Here is a 24,030-nt window from a genome sequence, read left to right as displayed (position 1 = left end):
GTAAGGACACATTTAAACAGATAGAGAAACATTAGCCAGTGTGAAGCAAAGAGGGCACATTCCAGGAAATAGGGAAAGGATATAGCAACAGCAGAGGGGTACCTGGAGACTGACAGACGCAGGAAAGCAGCAGGTACAATGTTATGGTGTTGCAGTGACTGATATCCTAGCAGCATTCAGCAAGTGGGGATCCAAATTGCAGTAGCAGCTGGAACTCCATCAGCAACCAGGTGGATAGGGATTTTCACTGGGAGCTCAGAAAGTGAACCCAAAGAACTGCCCATTCTGCTGGTCTGTTTGATTTGACCAACAGCAAATACAGAGCAGCAGGTCCCAGACGGGGTGTGTGGGAACAGGGCGGATTTCACAAATCAGACCACCCCCATGAGCTGATTTGGGCGCCATTTTGTTTAAGGAGGCAAGGGCTATAGACAGTTCTGTGTATGCAGTGGGTTAGGAGTGAACTCATTTCTGGCTAAGTGAACTGCAACAATGTGGTATCCTAGGGTTCCACCCAAGATAGGTCCAGGTAGCCCTCAGACGTGTGAAAGTAGAACAAGAACTCTAGTAATGGCACATCAGGTACCATTTTGTTCAGTGTGATAAAGAATTTAAGACTGCAGGGACAACAATGAGCTGTGCATAGGCTAAGATCAGTGAGAATTCACTGAGCTCAGTGGGTTGCACTGGTCCCACAGGAAAATAACACCGACTGTGGCATTCTGTGGATCAAAACAGGTCCATGTGGTCCTCAGACCTAACGACCAACAGGTTCTGGCAAGATCAGCACCAACAAAATCTTGCTATATAAGATACCTGATGTTTCCCTAATCCTGGGACCTGCTCCAACTGGAAGTGAAAAGAAGGTTGTACAGACAGTGGTGCAGCCTCAGCACAGTATCCCAAGAGGTGGACACTGATGAGGCAGGAGCTGGGACTACAGAGACAATCTAATATAAGAACCCAACTTGGAACTCACTGGAGGAAGTAGCACAGTGACTGCAAACAAAGAGCCTTGTACCAACTGCAGTAAGTAAAATTGAACCGTAGACCTGTGGGTGACAGAACTTAGAAACCTGCCCCAAGCAGAAGAATCTGCCCCCAACCAGAAGAACAATGACCAAGAGCAAAAGAGGAGACTAATGCACAATGAATATTATTGAAGACTCCCCTGCAAAGGAGCAAAATCGTATGCCAACCTCAGAGTTCACTGAGGAAGACATCAAGAAAAAATGGGGGATACAGAATTTAAAACGCTTGTTATAAAGCTTCTTATCAATAAGAAGAAGTACATAAAGCAGGCATTCAAGGAATTTAAGGAATATGTCACTCTGGAAATGAATCCAATGAAAGCTGATATATCAAAAATGAAGAATAAAGTGGAGCAAATTAACAGCACAGTGGAGAGTCTCCAAGATAGAATGAAGGATGCAAAAGAAAGAATCTCAAAATGAGAAGATATTTCCTGTCACCAGGGGGAAACAAACAAAAAGCTGGAAGTAGAGCTTGATCAGACTAAAAAAAATATTCAAGAATTGAAAGACACTATTAAAAGGCTAAATATAAGAGTTATGGGAGGTGCAGAAGGTCCAGAAAGAGAAGCTGAGTTTAAAATGTATTTAATGAAATAATAAAAGAAATTTTCCCTAATCCTGAGAAAGAATTGGGAAACAGCAACCAGGAGGGGCACAGAACTCCCAACAGGGCTGACCAAAAGCAATCTTCACCAAGACACATGATCATTAGGCTCTCTTCAGTAGAATATAAGGAAAAGATCCTTAAATGTGCACGTGGAAAAAATCAACTGATATATAAAGGAATGCCAATTAAATTCCTAGGAGACCTCTCACAGGAAACTCTACAGGCCAGAAGAGAATGGAGTCACATATTCTGGATTCTAAAAACAAAAATTTGTTGGCCCAGGGTAATGTACCCAGCAAATCTTTCCTTTTTCTTTGAAAATGAAATAAACTTCTTCCACAGTCAAGAAAAATTAAAAGTATATGCCTCTTCCAAACCTGCACTACAAATGATGCTTCAAGATGTTCTCTTGACAGAGAAGAGGAAGAACACCCACCAAAACCAAAGGCAAATGTGAAGAACATCCCAGTAAAATAACAACAGAAGACTAAATCAATGAACAACCCATTGCTAAAATGACAGGACCAAATTACCACTTATTTGTATTAACTCTGAATGTAAATGGCTTAACCTCATTAGTCAAATGTCGTAGATTAGTAGACTGGGTTAAAAAAACAAAACCCATCTATTTGTTGCCTACAGAAGACAGATTTTACCAACAAAGGTCAGCGGAAACTACATCTCATTGATTTTGATTTTTTTTGTTGTTTTATGTCTTCAAAATGCTTTCTTCTGATTAAATTTTTTAATGAGTCATAGATCATACAGTAGCATCATTTTCTTCAAGAAGATTCTTGGTTTTCTTTTTCATTTCTTCAGCATCAAATTAGTCGTTCAGTAGCATGTTAGTTAACTTCATAATGGTGTTGATTTCTTTTTTCATCCTGTTATTGATTATGTTTTGTGACTTTTCATTTAAGAGGAAGTACAGTAACTATGTAATGGAGACTATCATATCCAGATGTGAGGATACAATGCAGTAACCTTCTCTATTTCCAGACAAAGATGAACTCGCGATGAAACTGTTTATTATATCTTGACAATTGGATGCTGAATTCTCTGTCATGTGTCCATGCCCACAATGATGGACATATGACTGTGTATAAGGAGCTGTACTATAGTAACGGTATCGGGAAACTCAGTGAAGGGGGAGGGAACTGGGGAGAGGATAAGGGAAATGCCAGGGACTATGGAACTGTATCATAAATGATAATAATAAAAAAAAAGGTGAAAAAAAGAAAATGCAACAGGCTATACCAGAAAAATATACTTAATGTCCTACCATTTTTTACCACTCAGCTGCATCCAGATCTAAGTTACCATCATATCTGGACTGTTTCTTAACATTTCCTGCTTCTTCCACCCTTCCATTCTATACTGTATTCTCAAAAAAAGCAGCCAGAGGATTCTAAATTCTAAGTCCTGTCGCAACTCCATTTTCAAGCTATTTGTTATCTTACTAGAATAACAGCCAGTCACAAATCTTTCAGAGGTATACAATACTCTACGTGATCAGACACCCTTTTGTAGAAACTCAGCCCCTGCTCCTGCTGTTCAACTGCAATGGCCTCCTTGTTGTTTCTAGCACATGCCACTTGTTGAATTACCTCAGGGCCTTTTTTGCACTGGCTTTTTTGGAAATACACTTCTTTCAGTATCTGCATGGCTCACAGTCTCTTCTCTAAGGTCATCATTGCAGTATCACATTGTGGTGAGGCTTTCACCCTCAGCAGCCTTACTACCTCATCTTCTTCCGTTTTTCCTCATATTGTAACACCTTCTGATGAATGACAAACAATGTAGGATCTATGAAGGTAAAGCTTTTATCAACTTATTTTTTAGATTTTTTTTTTATTATTTTTTCATTGGAAAGGCAGATATACAGAGAGGAGAGACAGAGAGGAAGATCTTCCATCCGATGATTCACTCCCCAAGTGAGCGCAACGGGCCGATACTATGCCGATCCGAAGCCAGGAGCCTCTTCCGGGTCTCCCACGCGGGTGCAGGGTCCCAAAGCTTTGGGCCATCCTCGACTGCTTTCCCAGGCCACAGGCAGGGAGCTGGAAGGGAAGCGGGGCTGCCGGGATTAGAACCGGCGCCCATATGGGATCCCGGGCGTGCAAGGCGAGGACCTTTAACCATTTGCGCCACCGCGCCAGGCCCCTCAACTTATTTTTTAACTAGAAGAATGTTCAATATATAGTAGGCATTATTGTTGAATATTGTTCAGTGCTTTGTGCTATTTAACATGTGTTATTGAGTATATTACATACTCAATACGCAAAAATGGGTAAAGAAAACTTTTACCAAACTACTGATAGTTGTCTTCTCTACAGATACAATATTTGAGTTTTTGGTTTAGTGTTTTCTTCCAGTTGCATAATTATGAATACAAGATAATTTTCTGTCTGCAATAGGAACCAATTATTGGGCCTAACATTTACACAGGAAAGTTTCTTTCAGCAAAGGAAGCAGCAAAAAAAAACTAAAAAGTAGGATAGTTGCAGGGATGCACAGATTTGGTGCTCCATGTATTTGTTACAAAATTTAGGCATAACAGATGCCCGTCAGCATTGCAATCATCTCTGCCATGGATGGCCATTTCAGGGTGAGGCAGGTAACACCAAGATGAGTCTCCGAGTTTGTAGCTCTTTGGTCCCATGCAGTTCTTCCCTGAGAAGTTATTTCTCTGATTTTAAAAACAGCCTGTTATAGCAACTCAGTGCTCTCACTCTTGTCATGAAAGCACTTACAGAGAAGGTTGTGAGGCCCCCGACTTTCAGATGCTTGGATTGAGAGCGTTAAAACCCATTTTGCCTGTCAGGTCTTCAAGGTGGAGCACTCCTTACAATGAAGGTTGCTGATTGGTAGCCTTGGCAAGGCAATTTATTCTCAATTCTTGGAAAGACCTTGTGTCTCATCAGTCATGTTCCTGTCACAAAGGGAAATGTGTGGATTAAAACCAGTAAAAAAAAAAATGCTGAGAATCCATTGAAATGTAGGTTTTTCTGGCTATCTTTTCTCAGTTACTGATGCTTTACTGCATACCAGTTTGAGGGCCTTTCCCAATTGAAGATTTGATAGGGAAGATTGGAGAGTGGGTGTAAGAATTTTGGTCAACCAGAAGGGACAAGAAAGGTTGAGAAGAGAGAAATCAGAGATTTGAGTGATATATATAGGCTGTGGGAGGTGTACGCAGTGAGGTAAATTATGCTGAACATAGTGCTTCAGCTCTGAGCACAGGCTGGCTGGCTTTCTTTCTTTCTTTCTTTCTTTCTTTCTTTCTTTCTTTCTTTCTTTCTTTCTTTCTTTCTTTCTTTTTCACGGGGTGAAGGATTCCCTTTAGGCTGTGTTATAGAAGCCATTTAGATTTTCTGTGCAGGAGGAGTAGACAGATGTGTGGGTTTTTCCCCCCTCTATTGTTATTTCAGGGAACAAAGGGAATGACTCTATTAACTTTCTTATTTTGTCCTAATACAAGTGTTTCTCACCACTAGACAAACCTTTTGAAATAAGGGTATGTATAGCTTTGGGTTATTGTGAATAATATATCTTACTGGTTCAAGGAAGCACAATGTAAATTAATGAATAGCATTACATTATCACTGGCTTGTTTAATTTTGCTTCTGACTGCTTCTGAAAGACTGAAAAAATATAACAGATATGTTTTGATGGCTCTGAGAGCTGAACCGTCTTTAATTAGAGCTATTAACTATAGAGGGCCCATGAGGAGAGAGCCCAAGCAAAAATTTTAAGTAGATGTAACTTTAATAGAAAAGAACTAGGAATTCCCAGACACTGTTTTGTTTCTTACTTATATTCTTCTACAGAGGTTGCCTCATCTCACATGCTCTAACTTTTCAGACTCTAATGGTGTGGATTTTAGTGCGCAGTGATTGAACAGAGGCTTAGTAGAGCAATGGAGCAGAAATAGGTATTCTTTTAATAATAACAATATTTGCATTTTTTAGAACACCTCACAAACTTTGAAACCCCTTCATACACATATCCTGAAAAAAAAAAAAGCTTGTAAAATAAGAAGAAGCTAAAAGAAGAAGTGAACTAGCTATAATGTAAAAATCTAGAGATAACCAGTGTTAGCTCTTGCTATGCAGAGACAAGTGTCAATGCTAAAATTGGGATCCTGAGAGTTGGGGTAAAATGTGTGGTTGTGTAGCCAGCAGTCATTTTTGAGCTCCATTGCTACTGTCTGGACAGCTGGGGTTATCTACTGAACAAGGGTAATTCTTTCCTTCATCCTTTCCTATTCTTGTTTCTCCTCATAGGGATTCATTCTTCAGAGATCCTGCGATGCTATGATGAGATTTCTCTTCCTTCTCCTTCAGCACCTGTCAAAGAGTAAATGGGTTCATGAGCCTTTGTGCAGTTGCACAAACTAACCTACTCCAAAACAACAGCCATTGCTGCAAACTAGCAGTTAAGAAATGGCCTTCACAGTCTTAATTGGAGATTACACTGTTATCACTCTGCTCTCCTTCCTGTTCTACTCTCTGACCTTGTTGGACTTCGACACCTCTTCTTCCCTCACAGCCTTCCCTTAGCCACAGGGGAGCAATTTAAGACCACCCTCCACATCACTGTCTCACCTCAACTATGCTCCAGTCAGACTCTGGCTCAGTGCTGCTCTACCTTCCTAGCTTGACAAACTTGGACTCAACCATTTAACTTTTCTTTCAGAACTCATCCATTCTTCCCCTGGCCTTCAGTAATTCCATGTTGTTAAAATCAATAACCCATTTTTCTTTTTGACCACTCTACAGTCTTTGGCACTCCCGTTCTCCTTTAGTTTACTATGAAAATAACTTTTGTTCCTTGTCTTCAAATAACGCATATTAGTGATTCAAATTTTTAAAGAACGAGGGCTTGGCACGATAGTTCAACTGGCTAATACTCACCTTGCAAGTGCCAGGATTCCATTTGAGTGTCAGTTTGTGTCTCAGCTGCATCATTTTCCATCTGGCTTCTTGTTTGTAGCCTGGAAGAGCAGCAGAGGATGGTCCAAAGTCTTGAGACTCTGCATCCACGTGGGAGACTTTGAAGAATCTCCTGGCTCGTGGCTTTGGATAGGCTCACCTCCAGCCATTGTGACCATTTAGGAAGTGAACCAGCAGATGGAGGATCTTTGTCTCTATAAATTTGCCTTTCCAATAACAACTGAAAAAATAAAAAATGAGAACAGTAGTTTTAAAATTTCCATCAGCATGCACTTAAAAGGATGTTACAGTTGTAATTTTCCAGTGTATATGTTACATACCTGCAGAAATCTACTACACTATCATTTAGCATACTAAACTTTTCCATGGTAGTAAATATGCTACAATGTGACTTTAGTTATATGCCTACTATCCCATTGTATAAAGTGCTTTCGTTTACTAAACTGACTCCCTCTGGTTGAAAATTGAGGCTCTTTCTAATAAACCACTATGATAAACAATGCTATGATTCACACCTATGCATATAAACTGCTGTGCATAGCTTTGATCATTGCCAAATGATTGATTCTCACAAGAAATTCAAGGTCAAGGAATATTTATGCTTTTACAAGTTGGATACACATCCAAATATATACTTCCAGAAGCTTTGGAGCAATCTGTTCACAGTAAAGTATAGGTGTTAAGACCATGAGCTTTGACTTTCTTTTCTATCCCTATCCTCAACATCATTTTCCTTTCTTCATCTGGTCTTAAATATTATGTTCCGGGCCCAGCGCGGTGGTGCAAGTGGTTAAGGTCCTTGCCTTGTACGCCCAGGATCCCATATGGGCGCCAGTTCTAATCCCGGCAGCCCCGCTTCCCTTCCAGCTCCCTGCCTGTGGCCCGGGAAAGCAGTGGAGGACAGCCCAAAGCTTTGGGAACCTGCACCCTCGTGGGAGACCCGGAAGAGGCTCCTGGTTTCGGATCGGCATAGTATCAGCCGTTGCGCTCACTTGGGGAGTGAATCATCGGACGGAAGATCTTCCTCTCTGTCTCTCCTCTCTGTATATCCGCCTTTCCAATAAAAAAATAATAAAAATAAATCTTTAAAAAATATATTATGTTCCCCAAAATTCAATTCTTAGGTTTTATTGTGGATAAGTTCTCCCTAGTGGTCTTACCCATGCAAAGCTCCTTTCTCTCCTGTTGCCATTTAAATTATATAGTGTGTAAACTTGAACTTAGTGGTGCTTCCGTCAAAGTTCCTATTTCCCACCACAACAAATTCTAGAAACCTGAAGGTTAGTTTCCTTTCCTTACTGATGGGACAACTGTGGTGCCTTAAAGATGATGATATACAGAAGTCTTTTTATTTCACTGACTTTTTTTTTTCTTATCACCAGCATTTGAGGCTGTCTCTTACTGAATGTTCCTTTTCTTCTTTCCCACTATGACCTCTGTCTTCACCCACTTCTAAATTGTGGGTGACATTCATCAGGGGCTGCAGTAATCCCTGAATTGGCAGAGACAATATTCCCACTGCTCAGTTGGGGCTGAGCTCCTAGTTGTACAATGTGTGTAGCACTTTCCCTGCCCTCTGGCCTTCAGCAATACAGCCTGAGTTTGCAGGGAATAGCTGTGAAACGTCTCAAAAATTGGCTGCCTTCCCTTCATGCCGGTTGACAGTTGCCTCAATTCAGATTTTATCCTTCAGAAGAGGAGGAAAACCACTTTGTTCTTTTGGAAGATGATCTTGAATAACGTGTTTGTTATTGTCTAAAGTTCTTTGAACTAGTCTCTCCCATTCAAGGCAGTTAGTTTTCACTGATAGCAGAGGATGATAATAGTACTGGCCGCATAGGACAGGTTTTAAAATGTACATAAAATAGCACATAAAGGGGAATCAGTGGGGAAGAGGAGTGGTGGCAAGTCCCAAAGCTTTTGGAACTGTATCATAAAATAAATTAATTAAAAAGGAAAATTTCGAACATGGTGCCTGACATAGTGAGCAAACAATAATGAAGTTCATTACTATCATCTTTGAAGACTTAGTTTAAAGAGTTTGAAAAATTCTTTGTTTTCTCTCTAAAAAGCTGGCTTTTCATGGTTTTTGTGGATATCTGTTTTATCATTATTTGTGTCTTCACTACACTGTAAGTTCCTGAAATGTAATAACCCACAAAAATGAATGCTTGGATTTATTTTTGTATATACACAGCTATTAGCAAACCATATAGGAAGTAATAAAGACCTGTGTATTGGAAGAGTACCTTTGATGAATGACTTATGTCAACATGTTCATGTTTGTGTGTGCTTTGCATCTGGAATTCTGAAACATTGACCTATTTAATTCATACTATTAAACTGTACCAAAAATTACATGATCTAAAATCACATGATTAAAAAGTATAAGATTAGAAGAGTAAAATGACATGGTTATGTAGGTCAATGTTCTTAATATAAGTAGGCCTTGTTATTGAATAATGTTTGAGCTGAGGTGGTTTCATCTGCTATGCCACAATGCCAACCACAAGAGTCTTGTTAATTCATCTTGTACATGGAGATATTTATTAATTTGAATTGTAAATTTAAATGTGACCATTAAAATGATAAATGTAGGAAAAATAAGAAAATATCTACACAAACTAAGGATAGTGAAAGATTTCTTGCACAAGAGTAAAGAAAAATATTAACCATAAATAAAAAGATTGAAATATTTGACTAAATCATATTAGTGAACTCTATTAAAAGAGTGGATTAAAAGAATAAAAAAGCAAGCCTTAGAATCAGAAAGGTATTTATATTATGTGTATCTACCAAAGGACTCCTATCCAGAATCTGGGGAAAAAAAAACTTCACAAATCAATTTTTTGAAAGTTGAACAAATCTTTCTCCTCCAAAAGTTGGACAATCTAACAAGAAACAGGACTGAAATTCTAAATATACATTTCATGAAAGACCATATCAAAATAGATGATAAATATATGAAGATCTGCAAAACTTCAACAATCCTCAGTGGAAGAAACATACAACTTATTTAACCAAATTTTGACTCTGAGAGTGAAAAGGAATATTAATAATTATGTCAGGAAAACATGCTCAAACCAGGCATGTGTTCACTCTCTTAGTCCTCAGAAATACATGTATTTCTTTCACAATGAGATCCTTCCATGTATAAACCGGAATTGCCAAATTGCTTTTTTTAAAATTATTTATTTTTATTAACAAGGTTGATGCTAGAGGGAAAGATCTTCCATCTGCTGGTTGTCTACCCAAATGGCTGCAATGAACTGGCTGGAGCTGAGCCAATCCAAAGCTGGGAGCCTTGTCAGGATCTCCCATGTGAATTCAGGGTCCCAAGGCTTTGGGGCATCCTTTTCTGCCTTCCCAGGCTACAAAGTAGTGAGCTGGTTGGGAAGTGAGCATCCAGGACATAAACTGGCGACTACATGAGATCCTGGAATATGTAACAGGAGGATGAGCCAATTAAGCCATCATGCCAGGCTCTATTTAATTGTTGTAAGTGGGCGGTATTAAATGTTAATGATGATCCCTAGTGGTACTCTAGAATGTATTTCTGCTTTGAGGATAAATTGGTACAGTAGAAAAATATCTGGCTATGTCTGTTGAAACCAAACATGTATGTAATCCAATAATTCTGTTTTTAGGTATATGCTCAACATAACTGCATACAAGCATACACCAAGAATGTGCATAAATAATGACAACTGCACTGTATGTCATTGCTCCAAACAGGAAGCAGTCTGATGTTTATGAAGAATAGGATGAGTTAATAGTGTTATATCCATACAATTAAAATAAGATGTTATCATGGAAAGGATCAAAATGTATAAATCTCAATACTATAGTGCTATGCAAGGGAAACCAGACAAAGAAGAATGAACATTCTATAAGTCTTTTGAAAAACTAGAGAACTCCTGTAAGGCGGTAGGAGTGAATTTATGGTTGTCTAACAGGAGACAAGAGGGATATAAAAGTGGCTTGGGAGACAGACAGTGATACTGTTCAGGTTCTTTTATATATTTTTCTGTTGTTTTTTGATCCCAGTGATGGTTGTTACATCAATATATTCATTTTGTAAAAATTTACTGGCCTCTTTGTTTACTATTTTTGCAACTTTCCACACACATGCTAACCTACAAACAATGTTTAAAAAAAAGAGAGAGAAACTATAAAATGTATGAAGAATAGAACACATAGGGGAAATTAGTTTCTGAAGAAAGAAAGCGAAGCAGACACCATATATAAAGTTTAAATTATGTAAATTAACTTCCAGTTTAAATTTTTAAAAATATGTAGCTCTTCAGTTTTCCAATGAATGTCTAAAAATGTCTTTTGATCCCAAGAACCATGCTTGAAAGCTGGATATCATATATGTTTTTCTTCTGTAGGGTTGGACAACAGGTTGATTTTTCTCACTTTAAGCCCAAATCACATGAGCTAGCTGAGACACTTAGCAACTTGTCCCTAATTGTTCCCCATGGACCAATGTTTTTAATATTTGTAGATCTTGTTACTGAATAAGGTTTGAGCTGATGATTAGTCTTTATTATTTTAAATCCATCATCTCCTGACATCTGTTAGAGTACAGAAAAACAAGATTTCAACCCCTATATTTCTCTCCCAATTTCTATTTTTCATATGATTTTACAGCACATGCAAAAATTTAGTCATAGCAAAAGATACATAATATTGGGAATAAATGCTCATATGGCAAATACTAGGCACAAACATTTTTGCTAACAGATAGACCTAAAGGTAAGTGTTGACCAGTGGTTTAATTAAACTGCCTTTAACTTCTCAGAGTAGAAATGATTGCCCACAGTCTTGGCCAATAATGTGATCAGGATCAGGATCTTTTTTACCTGACTTTCTGTAGCCTGCTGGATTGGGGAAAGATAATGGTAGGGTGTTTTGGTTGATTGTTATTTGGTTTCCTTGGGATCTTCACAGTCACATTTTAAATAAAAAAGAGGTGAGTATATTCAATAAAAATTACACCATGTCCAAGTATAAAATTTTAAAGACTTTTTAAATATCTGTTATGAAAAATACTAATCTACAAATTATAAATGTGTAGTTAATATTGATTTTTTTCTTTCTTATAATCTAGGCTGACCAGATATCTGGTTTTCACATAAGATCTGTTCTCTGTGTACCTATTTGGAATAGCAACCACCAAATAATTGGTAAGATACCACCTGGATTATTCAATGTTCTTTTGTAAAAAAACATAATTTAAGTGAACACATTTGTTAAAAACAAAGAACTAATAGATTTCGAAGTTGGAGAAAATCTCAGAAATCAATAGAACTCTTTCATCTTAGTTTATGGAAATTGGTCCCTGAATAGAGAGAGAGAGCAGTAATTTGAAAAACTAACAAAGAAAAAAATGTCACAGCCCTACTAAAGAGCAGAGACAAGATTAAAACTCAGACTAATTCCTATTGTAAGCTTTCCTATTCTGTTTGTGCATTTACATGTGTGCTTACCACTTGGTGTAAGTGCAAAGAAAGCATACAGGATCAGACATAAGCTGTGAATTTGTGTCTTTCTGCCTGGGTCGTTCAGAAATAGGCCGTTTTTTTTTCCAGAATACTGTAATATAGGCAAAAGGACATTTTCAAAAAGGAATATGATTGAAATGTCAATGAAGTAATCACAGGATGTGGTTTAAAACTTGGATTTTCTAATTATATTGGTCACTCAATACCATGTCAATTAACTCCACAAGGTTGTAAACCATTGTTGGTGTTATTTTGTGGCTTTTAATGGGTCAGAACGATATTCTGCCAGTTCTGCCTTCAGACCAGAGATGGTCTCCCCAAGAAACTGTCAAATTTATCTGGACAATAAGATGCTGGACACTATGCAAAGTACATGCTTGCAATGAAAGAATTATGACTGGGTTTGAACTGTAATACTGCAATAAGGTGGAGGAACCCACCATGGGGGGAGGGTACAGGGAGTGGTTGGAGGAATCCCAGAGCCTATGAAACTGTGTCATAAAGTCAAATGTAATTAAAAAAAGGAATATGTCATTTATTCTCTTCCTCCTTACCCCTAGTGCTCTCCTCAAAAATCTAAGCCAGAAAACTTATCAAACTCAAAAAGACACTCAGGCTATAAAAGTTCTTAGTTAAATTAAAGAAAGAAATAACTTTATTTAAGACTAATCATATAATATGCATATCTGTTTATTGTAGTCATTCTTGATAACTCTTAAATTTTTATTTTGCATTACCAATATGTTAAATCCTTTACAAACACTCAAACATTATCTAATCTGTAGAGAATAAAACTACCAGGGTCCTGGAAATACAGAATAAATGAGGAGATAGAAATCAGAGAAGAAAAAGTGGCATATGTTTAGGATGAATAAATCTGGAAATCCAGTGTACAATATGAGGGCTGTGGTTAATAAACTTTGTCTGCATTGGGGATTCATACATAGTGAGATTCTAGCTACTCTTGCCACAAAATCCAATCTAAAGAATAACTGTGTGAGTTGATGGATATACGCATTTGTTCACTATAATAACCTTTTCAGTATCTGTATGTATCCTATAATATCTTGTTTTATTCCTTAAATATGTAATTCAATCTTCATAACCTTCTGAAACAGATAAAATCTTAATTCCCATTTTACAGATGAAAAATTCAGTGTTCAGAATTGTAGATAACTAAGTCACACAGCTGATGGTGAAGTCCAAATTTAAGTCTAGAGTCAATGGTGTGAGTCATACATCATACATAACCTCTCTCAAATAGTTGACTTTGAGGAATGGAAAAAGTGTATATGCCTATACATTCAAGTTCTGTGTGTGTGTGAGTGAGTGTAGGAGGATACTTGAAAGGGTTTTTGGAAAGTGGAACTAAAGGATAAGCTTATTTTAGTGCTAACATAAGTAATTTTTCATAATACTCATGTTCCATACACTTTTTAAAATTTCATTTTATTTATCTATTTTTTATTACATTGCATTATGTGACACAGTTTTTTAGGCACTGGGATTCCCCCTTCCCCTCCCCAACCCTCTCCCCATGGTGGATTCCTCCACCTTGCTACATTACCACGGTTCAAGGTCAGTTGAGGTTCTTTCATTGCAAGCATATACCAAGCATAGAGTTCAGCATCTTATTGTCCAGATAAGTTCAACGGCTTCTTGTGGAAACCATCTCTGGTTTGAAGGTAGAGCCAGCAGAGTGTCATCCCAACCAATCAAAAGCCCCAACGTAACATCCGCAACAATCCACAACATCATGGTCCATAAACCTTTTGAAAACACCTCCTGTTTGTGTGTGTGTGTGTGTGTGTGTGTGTGTGTGTGTGTGTGTGTGTGTGAATGAGAGAGAGAGAGAGAGAGAGTTATCAGGGTTTTTGTACAGGGTTTTGTCCTATTAGAAACCATTTACAAGGAATGAGATCAGTGTCTGATAGATCTCCTAATTTCGATGAAACTGTCACAGCTATGAAGTGAGACTAAATTGCCGCATGCCTCTGGTTTATTGTTATGGAGCCATACACTAGAGACTGGAATTTAAAATGAGTACGTGCAGTTATCTAAAAGAGATACAGGATCAGCCCTGGCTTGTCTTGTTACAGTAACGTGATGCAGATGTTCATTCGCATTACTCTAATATTATTTATTAGCTATATGTGTTTCATAATATCCTGTTGTGTATAACAATGTAAATACAATAGTAAAACATAAATAATAAATATGAACAACGAAATTACCACATTTCTCTCCCCCCCAACTTCTCCCATAGGAGTAGCTCAGGTGCTGAACAGACTTGATGGAAAGCCTTTTGATGATGCAGATCAACGACTTTTCGAGGTAAGAGAATGAATTATAAACTGAGGAGTATATTTGAGTCACTAGTAGTCTCCTGTCCCCAAATTTGTAAGGATAAATGATTATTAATCAATTGTTATTATTCTTAAATGGTATCACAGCATTTAAAGTGTTAAGAGTATATGAATGCTCAAGTAAGATTTGATTCTATGTTTCACTAAAAGATTGTTTTGTAACTTTCAGTTATTTTTATCTCAGTGTTATTACAGAATTGAATATAACCCTGTTCTCTCTGGAGCATTACTGTTTCATCCTTGTCTTGTGCACAAGTGTTCAGAACTTTGAGAAACATAGGTAGCCGTAAGCCAGAATTGCGCCATGTGCTTTTGTTTGCAAGCTTCTTTTCACCCTCCCTCCCTGGAGAGGTCAGCCTCCAATATGAAGATTTCACTATTATTTTTCTGCAGCTAAGAATATTATACACCCCAATATTAGATGACTCTGAATAAACCTTCCTTTCCTCTCAACACTTGCTATTACATTCCATTTCTTCACCAAAATATTTTATAGCCTGGCTACTGAAAGAAGTCATTTTTGGTGAAAGAAAATGGAATTGTTAAATCATCCCACTGTCTGAAACATTAAGAGCACATTTAAGGCAGACTGTATCTTTTTTTTTCTGACTCTGTGTTTTTTAAATGCTTGAAGTTTTTTCTTCACAATAGCATTAATTTAATAATTTTCCTCATGTGCAGTATGAGCTATAAAGTTGTTTTATGACAATAGTAATTAAGAATTTAATGTGTGTATTTCCCCAAGTCCCACCTCTGTGTACACTAAAATTACATCTCATACCCATCCCTGATAATTGCCTGCATTCATATTAGATTTTGCCAATGAGTTATTACAAGTTTTAATTAGTGGGCTTTCATTTTCCTAGGCTTTTGTCATCTTCTGTGGCCTTGGTATCAACAACACAATTATGTATGATCAAGTGAAGAAGTCCTGGGCCAAGCAGTCTGTGGCTCTTGATGTAAGTACATTTTTTTTGGTCAGAATCACATGCAGAAAGCCCTGATTTTTATAAAAGGAAAAAAAAACCTGGCCTTGGAATGAGGTTCCACTTCTATAGTTTTGTTAATGTATTCATTGGAGCTTAATCATATTATGATCATAAATTCAAAATGGAAGAAAACTAGAGACTTTCTATAGAAAACACCCAAAATGTTACATGTAATTTCAGGCAATTCACAGAACCTTTGCTCATTTATACATGCCCTGCAGTTAGATAGACTTAAAATCTTAGATTTATTAAAGAGTAGTGATCCATAAATAATTTTTAGGGTTTCAACTGTGATATAAACTTGGACTTGAATATTTAGATACTCTGTAAAGCCACTTTCCTGTTATGAGGAAACCTCCGTCTAAAGGTATGTGTGTGGTCCAGCTGAGGGCCACAATCAGGTATGAGTTCCACCTGTACCATAATGAACTTGAAATTCTGAGTGCATCCATGTATTTTAAATGTATGTATTTATACACATTATAAATGCTATGCATATAATGTTTATCATTTCTCCACTAAAATATGCATTTATATATGTGTACTTATAACTCAAGTGATTCTTTAAGATTTGGACTATCATACAAAAAATCAAAGTGATTTTAAAGCAAGATAATAATGATATAACCACCCAAGGTAGGTGGAAGCATAACCAACAGGGACAGAACAGCATGTGGTACTGCCCTTCTTTGCCTTCATCTCTTCTGTGCTGACTTGCACTAGCCCTCTTCCCTTTTCTGCTGTAGGGAAGAGAGCCTCCCTACACTGGCCAGGCCCCTCTTTTTATGTTGTTTCATTTTTGTTATTCTCTTCCATTTTCATCCTACTTCATCCAAGAAGAGCTGTGTCTCAGCGTAGCTGTCTCATTTCCATGATCTTTGACAATACGTTTTTTTCCCAGTCCACAACAAGAAAAGAGGCAAAAAAATTCTCGCCCCATAATCCCTGCAGTACCAACTGTGCTAGAAAATTCTCCCTCTACAAAAAGGGCACACAGAGTTTGTGACCTGGATAGTTGATAAGAACACAGCTCTTCCTGTGGATCCATGAGACTCTTGAGAGGCATTACAATACTATCCTATTCTGTCTTTTAAAATCCTTTCCCCCAGGCATTTTGAATAAAAAGGCCTCCTTGTTTGACCTCTGAAAGTAAATACTTTCCAGCTATGTTCTCTCAAAAGACTTGTGCAATTCAGTGCCATCTCTGAAACAACTCCACGACCACTGGAAATACTTTTTTTTTGTCATAGTTCCAAAAGATATGACCTTAGCCTTTTTGTTTCCTTCACAAATAACCTCTGATTTTCACCCTTTTATTTAACACTGGCTCCTTTTCCTGTTGATCTTAAATGCCTTATTGAACCACAAAAAGCAATATATGTTAAATTAGTATATATGTTGATATATAAAGTATATTCTCATACCTATATTCACGTTCATTTCTTGACATGATATTTTGTTTCAGTGATCTAGAGCAAAACCAGAACGTCATTGTGTTAATTACACTATTCTTTTAAAGATTTATTTTATTTTTATTTAAAAGGAAGATTTACAAAGGAAAAAATTGTTGAAGAGAAGGTCTTCCATCCATTGGTTCATTGCCCCAAATGGTTTTTATGGCTAGAATTGGGTTGATCCAAATCTGGGAGCCAGGAGCCTCCTCTAAGTCTCCCACATGGGTACTGGGTCCCAGAGACTTGGGCATCCTTTGTTTGCTTTCCCAGGCCATAAGCAGATAGCTGTATCAGAAGTGAAAAAGTTGGGACACAAACTGGTGTCCCTAGGGCTTGCTGGCACCACAGGGTGGAAGATTAGCCTATTGAGCCATAGCACCATCCCTTATGTAGACTTTTAATATCAATCTTGCTTTGTTTTAATATCATCTGTAGAGGAAGGGTGCTGTCTTCACGCATAAGGCTGTGTGGGAAGAGGACTTAAAGTTTGATATCAAGATTAATCTGAACATTAATAAAGATTAAAACTTGGTTCAGTTGCTGTTGACCTTGGGCAATCCATCTAAATTCCAAGTCTTAATTTTGCTGTGTATTATAGGTATGACAAGAAAGGTATTTTTATATTTACATAAAACAATGTAGAGTATATTTAGAGGGTGTGTTTTGAAACAGTTAATACTTAGTTATAAGTTAGCTGTTATAAGTTAGCTGTTCTTACTAACCAATACACTTGCTGCCTTTAAACTTCATCGAGTTCTGAGTGTAAGATTATGCTGATTGGAAGGCTATAACTTTTGATCAAGAAAATTACTTCCAGCTTGAAATTTGAGCTAAAATAGTCTCTTCATTAGCAAGCTCCATGACCATGTTCTGCTCATCCTATCATTGAGCTGCCAGCAGTGTTGCAGGGCAGCTTCTCCACTGCACTCTTCCTTCCTTCTGCTTGCCTGTTGTCAGCAGCCTGTGTTTCCAAGTACACTTTAGGTACAGATGTCCAGGGCATGGCAATAAGCAATTTTTCTATGTCCAAAACAGCCACGCAAGTCTTCAAAAGCTACACATGTTCAAGGGTGAAGCTTCCTAAATACAGATGTATGCTTGAGAGTCTTTTCTCTATTGCCACAGAATGACACCTTCAGCTTATTTTAGACATAATCCACAAATGAACAAAATGTAGTTAAATAAAACATTTTGTTTTAATGGCTTTTAAAAATAGTTAATAATATATGAAGTTTAACAGTAGAATTATTACCTCAATAGTTTTTGATTACTGCTTCCTTAACATCTTACAATTTAGTTATGCAAGTCTCTTGTTAAAAACCGTTTTTCTTAAATATATAAAATTCCTACACTCTAAGGCTCTTTGAGAGCTGAGGTGTACTGAAAGCTTAATAATGGAGCAGAGAGAGGAGTTAATTTACTATTATTTTTGATAACTTTAAAATCGTAATTTCCATTCTGCATGACCAACTAACAGCATCAGAAGAACTATACTAATGTGCCATCCTCTCTTTGTTAAAAATAATAAGATTAAAGCAGGAAACTTTAGCTAATAGTCAGAATATATGGAGAATACAATACCAATAAATGCAGATGTACAATATTACTACTTCATTCTGAACTCCCAGAATTGTCCTTTGGGGTGTCTTTCATGGTTATTGCAAATGAAGCCTTACCTTGCACTGATGAGAAATTTTCCAGAAAATATATTTCTGTGTGCTAAGGGACACCTCATACAACTTTATGATCAGAAGGAGGAAGGAACAAGGGTCAAATAGAGGGTGAGAAACGGTAAGTGCAATCAGAATCCAAGCCCCATTTATTCTACCTCCCCAAGTCTTTCTCATCTATTTCCTCCATTCCAATTGCACAGCAACCATCCTACTTAAGCACTTCATTACCTTCAGAATAGGATATTGCAGTAGTCATCTATTTGTTCTTCCTAAAACACATTTGAGATTTTTATCTCTTGCCAACTCATAGACCTTAAATTACTCCCACTCTGTCTATCAAAGTACAAATCTCCTGACCTTGGTGATCCTTGGAGATCTCACACCACATTCCTTTCCTACCCTATTCCTTTCTTATACTCCTGGTTGTTATTCCCCTCCTTACAGAATTCTGTGTAACTGACAAGCTTGATTGCTTCGTTGTCCATGAGTCAGCCACCTGCTTATCCACTACCTGCTCTCTCTAACATTCCTTATCTTCCTTTCTCCAGTTATGACATCTTCATTCAAAATGTTTCATCATTTGAGGATTGATTTACCTGTAGTCTATGAATCTCCTAGCTTCTTGGTTATTCTTTGTTTTACATTTGATTGTGTGTATGTTTCGAAAGTTAAGGGTAAGGAGAGAATCCTAAAAAGAGTGAGAGAAAAAAAGCCAAGTTATATGCCAAACAAAATTCGTTAAAATAACTACAGAATTCTATAGACTAGAATTAGATGATTTATTTAAGGTCTTAAAAGAAAATAGCATTTCCATGAACATTTGAAATCCTAGGTACATAAGATATATACAATTAAGAATCCGTTTTGACACAGTTTGGGGAAGAATATATCCTTTCAGCCCAGCAGACCCACACTAAGAATGAGATAAGATCAGTCTGCTCCCCCTTAAAGGTCTAATCAATGAGATTCAACAATGCATATTTGGATAAAGAGGAACTCAGAGAGAATCAAAGCAGTGCCAGCTGCTCAACACAACAGACCTAGTGAAAGGGAGCAGCGCCCCCAACCTCATAGAGCATGCATGTCTGACGACTGTTTCATGCAAGGGCATAACCATTCAATGTCTTCCTAAGATACAAGCAAAGTCTCATCAAAACTGAGAATACCGTAGAGGTAGAACAGATTTGGGTGAAAACTACAAAACAAATGAAAGAATTGAGAGCTCAAAGCTCAACTGTCACTTTCTAAGGATGCCTTGTCTGAATATACCCACGGTAACACCTCATTTCTTGTCACACTTACTTAAAATATCTTCCTTTATTTTCTTTAAGAAATATTATTATGAATTAGTCTTGTTTATTTGTTATCTACTGTATATCTTCTTGTTACAGTATGAGCAAGAACATGAATATGATTTAGTATTTTACAGTTGAACCCTTGGCCCTTAGGCTACAAAGAAGAAATATTTATTCAGTGAACAAATACACAGAAAACAAAAGATATGGAGAAGATGTAACTTTCAGGAGAATTTTAAGATAATTGAGGTCTTAATAATTTGATTTAAATTCACACCACAGTGTTTTTTATATGCAGGAGTTCAGAAATGATTAATCAATGCAAAAATATAAACAGGTCAGAAATACACTGACGCTTAGATAGTCATTTATATTTCCAACAAAGGTCCAAGAGCAATCCAATGGAGAGAGAAAAGCATTTCAACAAGTTGTATTTCCATTTTTAACCAACGAACCTTGGTGGTTACCACCTTTAAAAATTACTAGGTTTTCACCTGAGCAAGAACCTCAGAGCATACCCTACATCCGGGACCTGGGGAGGGTGGGAAATTGGGTGGGTCTTGTCCCTTAATACCCCTCTTTAAACATGAAGAAAACAATATGGAAAAAATAATAGTCTTACCCACTTTCCTGTAGCCCTTGAACCTTTTTACCCTAATTAACTTTGTAAAGATTGTCAAAATATAATAAAAAATATGAAAAAAAAGAAAATGAAATAAAATTCTTCCACAGTAAAGAAAAGTTAAAAAAAATTACTAGGTTTTGTCATACAGCTAAACTTAAAAGCTAAAACTAAAGCTTTTAGATGAAATCAAAGGCAACTAGAAATTCCAGGGGTAGGCATAGATCTCAGAAAGCAATGGCCCTTAAATTAAAGGACTGATAAATTAAGCAGCAAAAACTAAAATATACCATTAAGATTTTGAATAAACAAGCTATTGATTGTGACAAAATATTCACAATACATATATCTTACTAGGGACTGGTAAACATTCAGAATGTAGAAAGAACTCTTCTTGCTCAAGAATAAGAAAACAGTCCAAGCAAAATGTTGGGACAGTTTGCAAAAGAAGATACACAATAATAAATAAGCACACAAAAATATGCACAATTTTTAGGCATTATGGAAACAGAAATAAAACCACAATAAAACACCATAGCACATCTACTAGACTGACTAAAATTAAAACAAAATGATGGAATCACATATTAGTGATATTGTGCAAAGACTTTCCCAATCACTTGTTAGGAATGTACAATGGTACAGTCATTTCAGTGATACTCTCTGTTCTGAGCTGGTAGCTGTATAGTGAGATGCTAGGTCAGATAGGCCATCTGCATAGGCCTTGAAAAGAAGATGCTTTCCAAGATGCACCTTTGATAAGGTGCTCAATGCTCATCTCTCATTGTATGAAAAAAATCAACAGTTCAGGAGATAACTCTATATTGAAGATATCTTTATCTATGTCTTCTTGGAGTTACCTTCTACAGAACCACTTGGAGAACATAAAATTTATTTTTTTTAGAATTTTGTGTGAAATAGTCAAATTACTCTGTTTTCCCCTTTCCCTACTGTGCTCTGTGGGAGGAAGTTACAATGCACAGCTATGTCACTATGTTCCAGCTCCTTCCTGGGGAACTTTACTTTCCAATTATTTAGAATTCTTGTATATAAGATATTTGTCTCTCCTTCCTACTTGTTTATCCCCACATTTTTATGTGTTTTTGCATATATGCTCATGAATGTTTCTTTTACACTTTCACTGATATTCCATTACCACTTGTCAGATATTATTTCATATCAGAGCCCAATACGGTAATTTAAAAGCAACATAAAAGGATTTATGGAAATGGACGAGCGATGCTTCTCTACAAATAGTCAGCAACAGATTCTGTGCACTTCCAGAATCCTGTCATCAGTTAGGTATTTCTGAAATACTTCGGTGGAAACTGTGAGGTGTGTGAGAAATAATCATTAACTGAATAAGGGGATCACCTACTGTGTTCCCAAATTTGGTTTTATCCTCACTGAAACAATATGGCATAGACAGCATGTAAGATCAGTAATACCTAGCACAATATCTTACGTAATTTCAGTCTGGACGAGGGAAGTACCAAACGAACATGTGATTAACATACAGAGTGAACAGTTTCAGGTCAAGGTACACGTGACATTTGGGGAAACTTTAAGGAGAGGAGAATTCAATTCAGAGAATTCAGTCATAACTACTTTAAAGAGAGTAATTTCCAGCCAACACAGTGAAGAGCTATATAACAAGAAAACCAACAAGAAAGCAGGAAGCAGAAGGAAAGTCAGAGTGGAAGAAGGAAGGATTGGGGCAGCATGCTAATCACTGAGGTCCCAGCATCTCAATGTGGTTTTGGTGAGGGACCTGACATTGCAGGAGCCAGCAGAGAGGTGCATGTACTTCATGAAGGAATTTGACTTAAGGCTTAACGTGGTAGAGAATTATTGACAGGTTTTCAGCAGGAGAGGAACTTGATTAGTTTGACATTCTGGCATCCAGGAAAATAAAATTAATCTGAGTATTTCATAATCATATTTTGGCTTTTTAACAGAAAGTTGATCATATTTTTATCTTATTTCCCGCCTAATGATATTTGGTGCTTTCCCAAAATCAAGTTCACCTTCAAATGATTGGCTACCACTGCCATGATCTAAAAAATGTACTTCAGGTTCCCAAACTAAAATTCGCAAATGCAGCAGTTTGGACCAACTTGATGTAATCCCCATGGTAACCCTTAGAAGTTGTTGTTTGGATGTACTTGTTCTGGCTTATTTGAAACATTTTCTTTCATCAATTTGCATTCTTCTTTTGTCTTCTGCCTTTGTGCTGCTACTTTTGGGGAGGGTGCTTTTAAAAACAATACATTTATTCAGTATTTATTCATTTGTCAGGTACTGTGTTATGTGTTATGTCTGTATCTCATTGAACTTTCACCAAAACACTGTGGAATAGACATTATTCTCATTTGAAAAATGAGCAAACAAACTCAGAAACTGTAGCAGTTTAGAAAGACATGGGTTGTAGCTTGCATTGCATAGCTAGGAGCAGAGTTCAAGGTCAGGTTTATCTACTTCAGTGGACAGTGTTGGGCAGATGGTGCTCTGAAGGCATCTTCTTGGAAAAGTCCTGTCAACTGCAGGTCTGCATTTACCCCTGAGATTCCTGGTCCTGGGGCCTATTTTCTACATGCACCAAGGGACAGGCTTCTGGTTTGTAAGACTGCATACAGTGGCCATGATTGAGGAACAAATAATAAAGACAAACCCATTGATTCAATGCCCAACCTAAATAAAATACCATTGGAAATGTATTGTCCTTCTCCTCCCTGTTTACTTCACTGAAAATTATTAATGTATCAGAAAAGGAAAGTGTTTCTTTCCAGTCTAATGCTTTTGATTCACAGCACAAATTGCATGCGTAAATGAGATTCTGTGGTGCACCCTAGCAGTTTAATCCTTAATTCAATCCTGTTTGAATCAGATGCTGAGGCTGAATTAGTTGACACAGGTCAATTATTGAACAGTTAGAACCTTGGGTAGTAAAAGAGCCTTGCTTCGGCCTATTGGCTTCACTTGCAAAACATGGGCTTGAGTAATCCAGGCTTAAAGTCAGCCGAGTAAAGCCTGCATTCACTATATGGGCAATGCTCAATATCATGTTAGTGCTTTTATTTGGGTATACAGCAAAGAGATGCTGCTTTCCAAAGATGATGCGTCACACTCAGATTCAGCCAGCTATATCCAAGCCCAAAAACCCTTCAAAAATTATTGAGGTTACTGGCCTCCCTCCCCTGCAGTCCTCACTCTGGACCAAGCTGGATTTTTACATATGTGGAAACCTGGATGCCTGCATATTACAAAACCCTGTCCCTAGTCCACGAGCAGCCTCCACCTAAAAGTGGGCCCAGGGGAGGCCAATGTATAGAAGAAACCCGGAGAGGAGGTTTTAGGGCATTTGATGGTTCGTGGAATTTAGTCTGAGTGATCCCAGACACGTGGAACCTAAGATGAGTGATGTGTCTCTGGGGATCTATGGACAGCTCTCCTGTCCCAGCTCTTAAGGGATGTGCTATAACTAGAGACAAGCAGAGGGCAGCCTTTTCAGGCCCAGGGCCAGCATTT

General features: G+C 37.4%; 1 protein-coding gene across 2 annotated transcripts in view; it reads left to right on the top strand.

Moving 5' to 3' along the window:
• Positions 1 to 24,030, top strand: part of PDE11A (phosphodiesterase 11A) — a 387,926-nt gene that overhangs the window by 214,031 nt on the left and 149,865 nt on the right. For both annotated transcript variants that reach the window (XM_040971787.1, XM_040971785.1), the window contains exons 7-9: positions 11,710 to 11,785; positions 14,370 to 14,437; positions 15,336 to 15,428. In XM_040971787.1, the coding sequence (XP_040827721.1) occupies positions 11,710 to 11,785; positions 14,370 to 14,437; positions 15,336 to 15,428 (237 nt within the window). The remainder of the gene's footprint in view (positions 1 to 11,709; positions 11,786 to 14,369; positions 14,438 to 15,335; positions 15,429 to 24,030) is intronic.

This window comes from Ochotona curzoniae, unplaced genomic scaffold, assembly GCF_017591425.1.
Source record: "Ochotona curzoniae isolate NIBS_2020 unplaced genomic scaffold, NIBS_Ocur_1.0 contig_2210, whole genome shotgun sequence".
In the NCBI taxonomy this organism is placed as follows: domain Eukaryota; kingdom Metazoa; phylum Chordata; class Mammalia; order Lagomorpha; family Ochotonidae; genus Ochotona; species Ochotona curzoniae.
This window is presented reverse-complemented; position numbering and strand designations above follow the sequence as displayed.